Consider the following 14431-nt stretch of genomic DNA (forward strand, 5'->3'; position numbering starts at 1 on the left):
GATAATTGGGATGGGAGTGTCAGATACAGTGTGATTGGCACAGGACAGAGTGGAGTTTAGGGCTGTTGTACAAAGGGCCGCTATGAGTCGCAGGCGACTCGACGGCACATAACAACAACAACAACACCACCACCCTTTTCTTGTCCACTGGAATGTGTTTGCCTCATTTATTTTGAACCATATAATCATTCATTGTGGCATGAGCAATATTTCATTTCGATATAAGTATTTCTTTTTTTTAATTTCTTTTTCTTTCTTTGTGTGGGTACTGTCAAATCGGATCTGATTGGTACAGGAGGAGATTGTTCCTCCTTCTCCAGCAGAGCATCTGGTGGTTTGAACCATACACCTCTTGGATTGCAGTGCAGCTACTTGCCACTAGGTCAGCAGAGCTTGCCAATATAAGTATTTCTTGAAGGAAGTGATGCCTTTGAGTTGTGGTGTTGGAGATTATTGAATATCCTCTAGACTGCAAAAAGAACAAACATATATCTTGGGAAAAGTATGACCAAAGTGCTTCTTAGAGGCAAGAAACTTCATCTGACATACTTTTGGCATGTTGTGAGGAGACTCTACTCCTTGGAAAGGGGCATTATGCTTTGAAAAATGAAGGTTCAGAAAAGAAAGGGAGACTCTCAATGAAATGGATTGATACTGTGACTGCAGCAGTGGGTTCAAATGTGTCAGAGATGATGAGGATGGCATAAGATAGGACAGGATTCAGATCTGTTGTTCATAGTGTCTCCATAAATCATATTCCACCCAATGGCACCTAACAACAACAGTAAGCCATGTGCTAAGTCTCTGTTAGATGCTGTAGACAATGCAGAAGGAATGGTTAAAACCATCTCTTTCACCTAGATTTTCAGATTTCAGATAAAAATATTTCATCAGGTTAACAATTAGAGAAGCAGTTTGCGATAGTATCTAATTAGAGTATAAGAGGAATAGAACATAGTACAAATGCTGGGGAACTTCAACAGAAGAGTTTATTTAGAGTAAAAAGGCTGGCTCAGTTTTCAGTGAATGGAGAGTTTGGAGGATTTGTAAAGTTTTGATAGATGGAGAGAACAAAATTCTTGCTAGAAATCAAAGACATAGGCATGAGGACATATGCTTTGGAGTGGAGGATAATAAGGAGTCTGGCTTAATTATAATGGACAAATCATAATCTTCGAATCTTGAAATTTCTGCCCCCCCTGTGATCTTCCACTGTTTTATTTCAGAGGATTAGAATAGCACATAGATAGGGAACTCCCAGAAGTTCAAGCAGGATTTAGAAGAGGCTATGGCACCAGGGATATCATTGCTAATGTCAGATGGATCCTGGCTGAAAGTAAAGATTATCAGAAGAATGCATATTAATACTTTATTGATTATGTAAAGGCATTTGACTGTGTGGATCATAACAAGTTGTGGTTGACATTGAGAAGAATGAGAATCCCAGAGCACTTAATTGTGCTCATGCGGAACCTATACATGGACCAGGAGGCTGTTGTGTGAACAGAGCAGTGGAACACTGCATGGTTTAAAATTGAGAAAGGAGTGTGTCAGGCTTGTATTCTTTCTCCATACCTATTCATTCTGTATGTTGAGCAAATTATTTGATAAGCTGGACTCTGTGAAGAGGAATATGGCATCAGGATTGGAGGGAGACTCATCAATAACCTGCATTATGCAGATGATACAACCTGGCTTGCTGAAAGTGAGGAGGACTTGAAGCACTTGTTGCAGAAGATCAAGAAATGCAGCATTCAGTATGGATTGCCTCTCAATACCAAGTAAACAGAGATTCTCACCACTGGACCAATAGGTAGCATCATGATGCATGAGGAGGAGATTGAAACTGTCAACAGCTTCATCTTGCTTGGATCCACAATTAACACCCATGGTACGAGCAGTCAGAAAATAAGGAGATGCATTGCATTGACAAAATCTGCAGTTAGGAACCTTTCCAAATTATTGAGGAGGAGTGATGTTAGTCTGAGGTGTGTCTGACTCAGGCCATGGTCTTTCCAATTACTTGCTTGCATCTGAGAGCTAGACAATGAATAAGGATAATAGGGAAAAAAAATGAACACCTTTGAACTGCAGTGTTGGAGGAGAGCACGGAACATCCCACGAATGGCCAAGAGAATGAACAGATATGTCTTGGAGATGGTGCCGCTGGAGTGCTCTTTGGAGGCAGAAATGATGAGGCTTTGCCTCACATACTTTGAGCATGTTGCTAGGAGGAGCTAGCTGTTCCTTGGAGAAGAACATGATGCTGGGAAGGGTGGCCGGTTGGTGAAGGAGAGGATTGACACAGTGACTGCTGCAATAGGCTCTTGTGTGTCAGGAAGCGTGAGGATGGTGCAGGATAGAACAGGGTTCAGATCTTTTGTTGATATTATTGCTGTAAGTCATGCACGACTCGACGGCACCTAACAGTAAAATTTAGGGAATGGCTAGTTTAAAGAGTTGTGAAAGTTAAATGAGATAATGTTTGTTAAAGGCTTTGCATACCAAAAGCACTGTAATAATTCACACTTCATTTTGAAATGACAAGTATTTTGCTATATATGTTTTAGTGTTGTCACATCAACTGTGATTCATAGGTACCGTGAAAACAACCCATCTGAACCTTGCACTCTTCTGTAACATCCCCATGATTGGTGATATGCTTATCTCCACTGTTAAAGTCACTGTCAGTCCATCTTGTTGAAGATCTTCCTCTCTTTCTCTGACCTTCTACCTTTCTCAGCATGATTTTTTTCCCTAAGGACTAGTCCCTCCTGAAAACATACCCAAAGTATGTGAGATGAAATTTTACCATCTTTGCTTTTTTTTTAAATTTTTTTCCCTATAATTATATTTTATTAATTTTCATAAACATTTACAGAGATTTTGGGTTTCCATTCATTCATTGTTGACCATCTTTGCTTTTAAGAAACATCTTGGTTGCACTTCCATATGCATATATTGGAAAAAAAAACAAACCAAAAACAAACCAAGCTAAACCAAAAGCTTAATTCCTTGATAAACGGGAGTAATGAGTGGATTACCAATGTGTTGAAGTAAATTATAAGGAACAAGTAGGATTGCTGTAAGTTGTAGTTGATTCAATGGCACATAACAACAACAATAACAAGTGCCAAGCCCTGACAGAAAACTGTAAAATTCTTGTACTCAAGGGAGCAATAAAATGAAAATGAAATTGTTGGAAGATGAGTCTAATATTGTAACGTAGCACAGATTAGCGAGAGTTCGACTGGAGTAAAAAAAAAATTGATTGCCACTTTCTCCCACATAAAATCTGCAGTTTGTTCTAGATTAATTACATGAAATTCCATTTCCAGGATTGGCAAAAATACATAAAAGGTACTTATTTAATACATTTCCATGTATTTTTCTTCTTTTGTTGTTAATTATTTTGTAAATATTTTAGATTATCTTTGGAAAGATTTTATCAATTACTTGGTGTAGAATTTTCCAGATAAACTTAAAAAAATTACCTTTAAGTACAATAATTTTTCAGCAGCTTAACTAGGAATATATCTGAAACTTGAAGCCAGAGCAGTGGTGACAGTTACATATCAGAATTACTTGGGCAGCATTTCAACACATTTTCTGGGTCACATTTTCAATATATTGTTGTTATGTACTGTCAAGTCACCTGGGACCCATGGCGACCCTATGTACAGCAGTTCTGAACTCTGCCTGATATATGGTATGTTGTTGTTGTTAAGTTCCATTGAGTCATAGCAACCCTCCCAATGAAAGACCTGAGCACTTGCATAACTTTCATCATTTCTCCAAGTTCATAGGGTTTCTGGAGGCAAGCTGTTTTGGAAGTGGATGCCACTCCTACTTCCAAGCTTGTTTTAATTGGGAAGCTCCAGCAAATACTGTCCACCATGGGTAACCATTATCACATTTGCCACATCAGTGTCAACGGTGTTTAGCATCACAGTAACCACAAGTTACCTCTGTTCAGCAAATGGACAGGCTAGTGCTATACTCCTTAGAAGAGTGTTTGACAAAAAACAAAACCAGGCCTGAAGGCCGCAGAATAAAATCACCCACCTTTGGCTTCGATACATGGTATTAGAATTTTAATAAGTATCCCATGTAAAATAACAATTAGAGAGTTAGTAAGTGAAGTGATTTTGACATAAGTTTTGGGGTTTTAAAAAAAATACATGCAAAATAAAATTTTTCAGAATAATATTGTGTAAAACTTGGTAGACTTGTGTGTACTTCAATATTTCCCATTTTCTGATTTTAAAGTATTGTTTAAAGAAGCAGAGAATTGATATGCAGTTGGGAGTTTGGCTCCCAAACTGATTTGGCAGTAGTATAACAATGTATGTAGTGGAGACTACAGGTTTTTGCTTGTTAGTAGTCAATAGAAAGTTTTGGTGTAGAAATTCAGAATTACTTCTTATATTTGCTTTTTGAGTTATTTAATTTTCTCACTCCTAGCAATGTTATTTCAAATTCTGATTTCTGTATGATGAAGAGCTAAGGTAGCTTTAAAGGAAAGGAAAGAAATCTGAGATTTAAAGATGTCGCCAATATTCCACCTTGATGTAATGAGGAATTAGCTTGCTAAAGACCTAGGTAAAAAGACATATTCTTTACCTTTACCTTTTGTTCATTTAAAAATTTCTTAACCTTACTAAATATTACTTTTTTAAGCTATGAAAGACATGGGTGGCACTATCTATCTGATCTTATCTAATGCACAAAATTAGTATAAAAATTATATATGAATGGTCTTTATAAATGATAAGGTATGATGCATACAAAATAATAGGTATGTTTAGCTATAGTACTGTCTCCTACAGAAATCTAAAACATTACTTTTTTTTTTTTTGGTCTAGCTAACTTTGTTTTGTTTTCTAGATTGTTATTTTGTGTCATTAAGTCATCCATAAAGTGCCAACATGGGAAAGAAAAGGACAAAAGGAAAAACTGTTTCAACTGATGCTTCTTCTGAATCTTTAGGTATATTTCACTAATTGAATATTTAATGTTTCTATTTCCAAATGGATTATGTACTTTTTATATATAAAACAAAGTGTACATTATTTTTATATCATCTCCATTTTAGTAAAATATTTCTATCTACATGCCACTTAATGATGTTGTTGTTAAGTGCCATGCATCTGAACCCTGCCCTATTCTGGGCAATTCTCAGCATCTCTGATACACTCGAGCCATTACAGGCACTGTGTCAATCCACTTCGTTGAAGGTCTTCCCCTTCTTCACTGATCCTCTGCCTTTCCAATCATGATGTCCTTTCCCAAGAACTAACTCCTCCTAACAGCATGCTCAAAATATGTCAGATGAAGTTTCACTGTCCTTACCTCCAAGGAGCACCCTGTCTGCAGGGAGATGTGGTAATCTAATGGTAAGGAGTTATACTGGCAATCTAAAGGCAAGAGGTTTGAGTCCACTGTGAGAGAAATATGGGTAATTTCCTCCTGTGTGATTAACTGCATCTGTAAACCTGCTGGAGGGTCAACTATGAGTCAATTCTGACTCAACAGTTTGTAACAGCTATGCCACTTAATAGGCAACTGTAATATTTTATTAGCATAGTAGTCTATTGATGTATAGGACCATGAATGCATATTTCATGTTTTATGTAGCTTATTCCCTCCTGTTATTGATGTACATACTCTTTTAATTTTCGAGTGTTATAGATAAAGCAGCGGTAAACATCTTTCTAGCTAAGTCTCTTTGCTCTTTTTTTTTTAGTTGTTGTTATTATAATCGAGTTGAAGCTGACCCATAGCTGACCATCTCGCGGGTTTTCAGTGGCAATTAATTTGACAGGAGGAAATTGTCTTTCTTCTACAGAGCAGCTGGTGGAATTTAACTGCATTCCTTTAGTATTGGCAGTGCGATTCCTTACCACTAATCCACCAAGAGCTCCCTTTAGTCCTTAATTGAGTTGCTGAATCAAACGGTATAGACATTTTTAAGGTTCTTTTAATATTAAAAAAGCCCCAACTCATTGCCATTAATTCAGAATTGACTCATGACTAACCCCACATGAGGTTTCAGAGGTTGAAAATAAGAGGGGAAGAAACTGATTACCCATCTTTCTCTCAGGGAGCTGCTAGTGGATTCAAACCACCAGAGATGCATAGCTTTTGAGTTAGGAGTGCAACTCCTTAGAGATTACACCACCAGAACTCCCTTAGGCACCTTTGATACTGTCGCCGATTATTCTCCAGAAATATTTTTTTATTTTAAAGGGCTAGCTACCATTTGTCTGTCAGAGGAGTCTTGTGTATTGCTAAACAAATTTTAACAGAGCATCTAGACAAGAAGAAATGAGTCCTGATGATTTCTGAAAATCAGATGGTGACACCCTGGGTCTCAGTGGTCTCATTGGTTATGTGTAGGGTTGACATGGGTCACAGGTGGACTTGACAGTAGCCAACAAAACAGCGACAGAAGCAGCATAATAAATGCCTATTTTCCTAAATGTTCACAAGCACTGTTTATATCATTTGTAAAAATATTTGTTCATTTGTTGCTTAAAGAAAGGCATCTTCTTTTTCAAGTTTATATTTTTGGTTACTCCTGAGGTCTAGTATTTTTTCTCATGATCTCATTTGCATTTGTATTTCTCCTTCAGTAAATTGCAGGCTCATTGGATTAATGCTAGTCTTATCCCTTAACTATTTTTTTAAACCTTTGCAATACCTCAGGCTTTCTAGAGCAAATTAAAAAACTCTTTACTTAACCTACTACTAAAAAAAGAGTTTTCAGCTTCGGGTCCTGTTGTAAAATTTTTTTATATTGTATGCTGAGTCATTTACTGGTTATTCTGGAGAAGCAGAATATACCTTCATCTCTCCATAACTTTGTTCATGAGATGTTGCCCTTTTATATTATCCTTCACTCTGTGAGGATGTGGTTTAGTGTGTGAGCCTTGGAGTCAAGAAAACCTGAGTTCTGATTCTCTCATAGCCGCTTTGTAGTTAGTGTCCTTGGGATAGTTTTGTTTTCTTATCTGTCATTTGGACATAATGGTATCTTGATTCCAGGTAGCAGTGAGGGTGAAAGTGAGATATATGCAAACATTTAACACATTGCCAGGTTCATATCAAAATCAAACCCCAAACCATTATCTTGATGAGTGGAGACTGTCTCTTCTTTTACTGGGGAACAACTGAAAGATTCAAACTGTTAGCCTTCTGATTATCCTGTCTAGCATAGAATCCATAATGCCACCAAGGCTGCTGCTGCTGCTGCTGCTTTTTTTTTGGCCACCAAGACTTCTTACTATTACTCTCTTCCAAGACTGTTCAGGTGCTACCCCCCACCCCAAACCCCCCTAAACTTTGGGGTGACTTAAGCCTTTTCTTGTACTGCTGTAGCATGTTTTGGAGCTCTTTGTGCATTTATTCATGTATCTGTCTCTTCTGCTAGATTTTTCAAGATAAAAGGACCTGAATTTAAAGAAAATTGCTCAATAAATTGAAGTGATTTTTGGAGGAGTTGTACATAGAGCTAAACTAAAAAATGAAATTTAAAATTTGTATAAATTTTGTTTTTCACATAATCATTGTATAGCACACAACAGATTTAAAATACGTTTTCAGGTTGACTATGTATAGAATACATTTTTGAATGTTGAACGAAAAGTAATTTCTGATGATTTCTAAAGAATCATAACTGAGCTCATGTACTTCTGTATTATTTGTTTTAATAGAACCTACGTGTAGACACATCAGAAAAGGCTTGGAACAAGGCAATTTGAAAAAGGCTTTAGTGAATGTGGAATGGAATATTTGTCAAGACTGTAAGACGGACAATAAAGTAAATGATAAGTCTGAAGAGGAAACAGAAGAAAATCCTTCAATTTGGCTATGTCTTAAATGTGGCCACCAGGTATGCTTACATTTTGTCAAGGTGAGATTGTTGAAACTCTTTAAATGTAGTCTGTGTCCTTGGGTGGTACAAACAGTTGTGTCCGACTACTGCCAAGAAAACCGTATGGAGAACTGCTTTGTGACACGTGGGGTTGCCCTTAGTTGGAATAAACTCTGTGACAGTGAGTTTGTTTTTTAACTTGTTTCATAAGCTATTACTTAAAAGTGCAGCATGGGTGACTCAGATGCCAGCTGACATGGGCCATGTTCTTTGGGGAACAGATTCTGAAGTGAAAATTTATGTAGGTGGTTCATTAGTGAATATTCTCAGCTACCACACCAGGTAAAGAACAAGGAAGGCAGGATTAGGCAGAAGGAGAAGTTTAATGTAGAGGCATTTGCTTCAAAGTCAGTCCCACAATAAACACAGTAAGCCCCTCAGAGATATCCCTCAGTTAAGACAAGGGGCCAGACCTTTGTACTTGCTCGTTGGCTAGCCCTTAGATGTGCACTGTAGGGTACTCTTGAGGGTAATTCCTTAGGATTGAATATGCTGTGAGTTGTGAACATCATGCTTGGCAGTTACATTAACTAAACCAATTTGCAGGTATTGCCATAGTACTAATGTCAGGGTCTCTTTACTTATCACCATCAAGTTAGAACTAACTTATAGCTGACCTTCCAGTTGGCTTTTCGAGGGTGTACATCACATGAGAAGAGATTGCCTATCTTTCTACCATGGACCCACTGGTGGATTTGAACCACCAGATAGGTGCTGCCTTTGGGTTATCATGTAACTCTCGACAGGTTATACCATGAGAGCTCTTCAGGTTATCTGTGGTTATGTCCCTTTGTTGTGAGTTAAATTTATTATGTTAGGAAACTGGGCTATTCGCACTTCAAGATGAGATCAATAGCCAATTTTTTGGAAAGCATTTAGAGTATGTGCTTAACTTCAGTGGAAACTGCACTAATTATTGTAATGTTATCCTAGGAGATTGGTGGCCTAGTTCAGATAAATGCAGAGCAAACATTCATTTCTTAAAAGTGATCTAACCACCTAGAATCACAAAATCTACTTATACTCTATAATGAATAATCCTGCATGTCTTTTAGTGTGAAAAGCTTCCTTATTCAATTAATCCTTATCTGTTCCTGTACTAAGTCTTCTGGTAATCTCATAAACTTACAGAGTTGGAACCAACTCATAGCTGACCTTTATTGGGTTTCCAAGGTTGTAAATTTCACAAAAGGAGATAGCCCATCTCTCTCCTGCAGAGCAGATGGTGGATTCAGACTACCTTTGGGTTCAAAGTGCAGCTCTTTACCACTAGACCACCAGAGCTTCCTTTCATAGGGTATATGGTATGTGAATTGGAGAATATAAGCGTTAACCTTGATGTGATATTGGAGCCAGGGCAATTGGACTTGATCATTAAATAGACTGAGCGTATCCTGCTGATGTGCTCACCAAGTTGTGCCAAGAAATCTGGAGAAAAACTACTTGGCCAACTGACTGGAAGAGATCTATGTTTGTTCCCATTCTAAAGAAGGGTGACCCAACAGAGTGTGGAAACTATAGAACAATAACATTGATTTCACATGCAAGCAAAATTCTATTGAAGATTATCCAAAAACGACTGGAGCAGCACATCAGCAGAGAATTGCCAGAAGTCCAGGCTGGATTTAGAAGGGGTTGTGGTACTAGGGATATTGTAGCTGATGTTAGATGAATCTTAGCTGAAAGCAGGGAATACCAGAAGAATGTCTATCTATGTTTCATTGGTGATGCAAAAGCTTTTGACTGTGTGAATCATAACAAACTGTGGCTGACTCTGAGAAGAATGGGAATCCCAGAACATTTAATCATACTAATGCAAAACCTATACTTGGACCAGGAGGCAGTCATCAGAACAGAGCAGGGTAACACTGCATGGTTCAAAATTGGGAAGGGTGTATGCCAGGGATGTTTCCTGTCTCGGTACCTTTTCAACCTATATGCAGAAAAGATTATCCGAGAGGCTGGGCTCTATGAGGAGAATTGTGGCATCAGGACTGGTGGAAGATCTATTAACCATCTGCGTTATGCAGGTGACACAACCCTGCTTGCTGAAACTGAGGAGGACCTGTGCACTTGCTGCAGAGGGTCAAGGACTGCAGCCTTCAGTATGGACTGAGGCTCAATATCAAGAAGACAAAGATTGCCCACTGGACCAATTGGTAGCATCAGGATGGATGGCGAAGAGATTGAGATTGTTCACAGCTTCAGTTTGCTCGGCTCCACAGTCAACACTCTTGGCACCAGCAGTCAGGAAATAAAAAAACGTATTGCGATGGGAAAGTCTGCTGTTAGTGACCTCTCTAAAGTACTCAAGAGCAGTGGTGTCTCTCTGGAGACTAAGGTGCGCCTGATTCAGGCCATGGTCTTTGCAATCACTTTTATGCATCAGAGAGTTGGACAATGACTAGGGAAGACAGAAGGAGAATTGATACCTTTGATCTGTGGTTCTGGAGAAGAGTATTGAATGTACCATGGACTGCCAAGAAAAGAAACAGATTCATCTTGGAGAGGGTTAAACCAAGCTACTCCTTGGAGGCAAGGATTCTGGGGCTTCGTCTGACATACTTTGGGCATGTTACAAGGAGGACAGACAGGTCCTTGGAGAGGGACATCATGCTTGGGAGGGTGGAGGGACAGCGCAAGAGGGGAAGACCCTCTATGAGATGGATTGATTCAGTGAGAGGGGTAATCAGGATGGGTGAGTCAGAGGCAGTGCGATTGGCACAGGATAGAGCAGGGTTCAGGGCTGTTATACATAGGGTCGCTAGGAGTCGCCAACAACTTGGCGGCACATAACAACAAAAACAACAACAACCCTGCTGATGTAGTTCCTTCCCTGTTGGACTGTTACTGGAAAGCCAGAAGTTTAAATCCACCAGCTGCCTTGTGGATGAAAGATGGGCAGTGTTCTCCTGTTAAGATGTACAGCCTTGGATAACCTATGGAGGGTTGCAGTGAGTTGGAGTTTGCTTGGTGGCAGTGGGTTTATGGATAGATTGAGAGCAATTAATAATTTATGAAATAAATATATAAACAGCTTTGTTTTAGGAACATTATGCTAAAAAAAAGATACATGGAGGAGTGTTGATTCAAGATAATGGTTATGAAGCCTTTATGTAATCCAATTCTGACCTGTGAGTGACTAAATTAGTATAGTTTAATTGTGTCTAGAAAGGGCAAGTTTCATGAAGAGGAAGAGTGCTTTTTGTGCTTCTTGTTGTTTTATCGCTTTACATTGGCTTCACCTCATAGCTGATCCTCCAGCGGATTTTCACAGGCTATAAATGGCATAGGAAGATACTGCTTATCTTCCATGGAGCAGATGGTGGACTCAAACTGCCTGCCTAAGGGTTGGCAGCACAACTCCTTACCACTAGGCCACCAGTGCTTAATTTTCTAAATACTTTTTTTCTTTTAATATCTTTAGTCATACACAGGTGTTCAAGTTTATAGGAAGTACAGACTTTTGTAAAGGTTTTATTTTAAAAATTTTCTTGAATTAACTTTTTTATTTGGGTTAACATTTTATTTTCAAAATTGTATAAATGACATAATTATGTGAGCCACTTATTTATTCACTGTCGATGATGAATTCTTACTCCTTTAATTCCTGTTACTTTGAGCTTTATGGTTATAATCCTCTAGGGTTGTGGCAGAAATTCTCAGGAGCAGCATGCCTTGAAGCACTATATGACACCAAGATCTGAACTTCACTGCCTCGTTCTTAATTTAGACAACTGGAGTGTGTGGTGAGTTTTAACTCTTGTACACACCAACTAGAAATTCCTTGAAATATTGAAGAAGAGAGATATTTGAAAATGTTTCAGAAACAAAAAAGTTAAAATTTATTTTTTAAATTATTTTTTAATTTTTTAAAAATTATTTTTTAAATACTTTACTATTGAAAGGTTAGCAAATGGAATACTACGTGGTACTTTTGCTTAGTAATAGATGAACAGAAAAATTGTAACATGTAGGAGTCTTATCCTTAAGAGTTTTTACTCACTTTGGTTTTTTCTTCTTGTAGTATTATTAGAAAACATTTTATGGGAACAGCTTTTTAGTTTACAACTGGCATATTAAGAACAAATTTCAGGTAAATGGAGAATATAGTGTAATAACCTTGGCATTTAATTTGCATAGGAAGAGATCTTTATTTGGTAAACTTTATTTCTTATATCTTGGCATCATTAACATATTTATTTAACCTTTAAAACTCATAGATCTGCCCAACTGGGTTGAAAGCCAGGGTAAAATTTATTATTTTGTTGACATTTTTAATTATATATGTGACTTTGAAATATGTATAGAAAAATGTTGTACTTTAGTGTTACAAATAACCATTCCAGGAAATTGTTTCCTTAAGAGGTTTTTTCCATATTATATAGCTAGAATTCTGGTTAACTTAGTAAACCAGAGTTTATTATGTAAAACATAATTTGTGGAGATAGTCTTTTCCAAGAAAGTATAAGGAAGTATAAAGAATTGTTATTTAAAGAAAGAAATTATACTTTTGGTTTCTGTAATAGAGTAAATTTGACCACTGCACATATTGAATTCCAGAAATTGTAAAGTCGTCCCTTTTTTTTGTTGTCTGTCATTTTCCTTCTCTGTGATCAGGTGTTACATATGTGATGAGGAGGTCCAGTATCGTAGTTCAAATCGATTGGGTCAAGTGGTTGATTATATTAGAAAACAAGCCAGTATTATGCCTTCAAAATCAGGTAAAAGAATTTTTTTTTAGTGTATGCTGTAATGTTGATTTTCATATATGCTGATATTTTCTATTTTTTATTCAGCTCCAGGAGTTACATATACCTAGGCAACATTAGTTACTTCAGAATTAGTTGTATTCAGAATTTAAAAAAAACCCTTTTGGTTAAGCATATTGAAACAGTGGACTATATGGAGTAAAGTAGCCTTTTGAGCAAGGAGTTGTGATTTACAGATGCTGAAAACCTGCTGTCAGTTCTGACTCAACAACACATAACAGTTTTGGGAAGAAATAGAAAACTAAACTACTCAAATGTGACATAAACTCTGTAAAGGTAAAGGGTAGTAATTGCTGTTTCCCAATCCAGAGATGAAACACTTGTTGACATAGATTCTGTTGTTTCCTATCAGGGTGTTGTTATTGGTGCCATTCATTGTGTCAAGTACGACTCACAGCGACCTATGAACAAAAGATTTGAACCCTGTTCTATCTTGCTCCATCCTCACACTTCCTGAAATACAAGAGCTCATTGTGGTAATCACTGTGTCAGTCCACCTTTTCCACCTTTCCTTCGCTGACCCTCCACCCTTCCTAGCATCATGTCCCTCTCCAAGGAATAGCCCCTCCTAGCAACATGCTCAGAGAGCCCACTGGCCACACTTTCTCCAAGACATACCTGTTTGTTCTTTTCGCCATCCATGGGATATTCAGTGCTCTTCTCCAACACCACAGCTCAGAGACATCAATACTTCTGTCATCCATATTCATTGTCTAGAATTCTGCAACCCACCTTCTAGGATAGGGAGACAGAAATTACCAGAAGAGTGTCTAGCCATTTGAGTGTGTGGATCATAATAAATTGTGGATAGCATGAAGAATGGGAATTCCAGAATCCTTAATTATGCTTATACAAAACTTATACCTAGATCAAGAAGCTGTGAGCATGACTTAACATTGGGTAGTGTATGTCAGTTCTGTGTCCTTTCTCCATACCTCTTCAATCTGTCTGCTAAACAAATCATCCAAGAAGCTGGACTTTAAGAAGAATTTGGCATCAGGATTGGCAGAATACAACAACAACAACCTGTGTTACACAGTTGATACAGCCTTGTTTGCTAAAAGCAAGGAGGCCTTGAGGCACTTGTTGCAGAAGCTCATAGACTAGTGTTCAATGTGGAGTATATATCAACATCAAGAACACAAAAATTCTTACCATTTGGTCAATAGGCAGCTTTATGTTAGATGGAGAAAAGATTGAAATTGTCAGCCATTTCATCTTATTTGGACCCATAATCAACAATCTCGGTACCAGGAGATCAGGAGTTGTATTGCTTTGGAAAAGTGCTGTCGGGGACCTCTCAAAAGTCAAGAAGAGCAGTGATGCCAGTTTGAATACTAAGGTCACCTGATTAAAGCTGTGGTCTTTCTAGTCACCTTCTATGCATCTGAAAGCTACATAGTGAGTAAGGATGACAGAATGAGAATCAATGCCTTTGAGTTGTAGTATCTTGACGAAAGTGCAGCGAGAATACTCACTGGAAACAAAGATGGTGAAGCTTCATCTCTTATACTTTGGGCATGTTTTTGAAGAGGCTTTTTCTTGGAAAGGACGTCATGCTTGGAAAGGTGGAGAATACGTGAAATAGAAGAAGAACCTTAACAAGATGAATTGATATAGTAACTGAGTCACTGGGTTCAAGTGTTTCAGGGATGATAAGTATGGTGCAAGATAGAACAGGATTCAGATCTGTTGTTTATAGGGTTTCTTATGATTAGTCATA

At 37.9% G+C, this 14431-nt stretch overlaps 1 protein-coding gene across 2 annotated transcripts in view; it reads left to right on the plus strand.

Annotated features, from left to right (window-relative positions):
• The first annotated feature begins 4882 nt into the window (after nt 1-4882).
• The window catches only part of USP16 (ubiquitin specific peptidase 16), a 32714-nt gene continuing 23165 nt past the window's right edge, over nt 4883-14431 (plus strand). Inside the window, exons 1-4 of one of the 2 annotated variants that reach the window (XM_006899407.1) lie at nt 4883-4989; nt 7716-7894; nt 11582-11685; nt 12557-12660. In XM_006899407.1, the coding sequence (XP_006899469.1) occupies nt 4929-4989; nt 7716-7894; nt 11582-11685; nt 12557-12660 (448 nt within the window). In that variant the 5' untranslated portion in view covers nt 4883-4928. The remainder of the gene's footprint in view (nt 4990-7715; nt 7895-11581; nt 11686-12556; nt 12661-14431) is intronic. The other variant, XM_006899408.1, reaches the window with a different exon arrangement.

The sequence above is a fragment of the Elephantulus edwardii genome, unplaced genomic scaffold (genome assembly GCF_000299155.1).
Source record: "Elephantulus edwardii isolate Elephantulus edwardi_28Jun2011 unplaced genomic scaffold, EleEdw1.0 scaffold00256, whole genome shotgun sequence".
Classification (NCBI taxonomy): domain Eukaryota; kingdom Metazoa; phylum Chordata; class Mammalia; order Macroscelidea; family Macroscelididae; genus Elephantulus; species Elephantulus edwardii.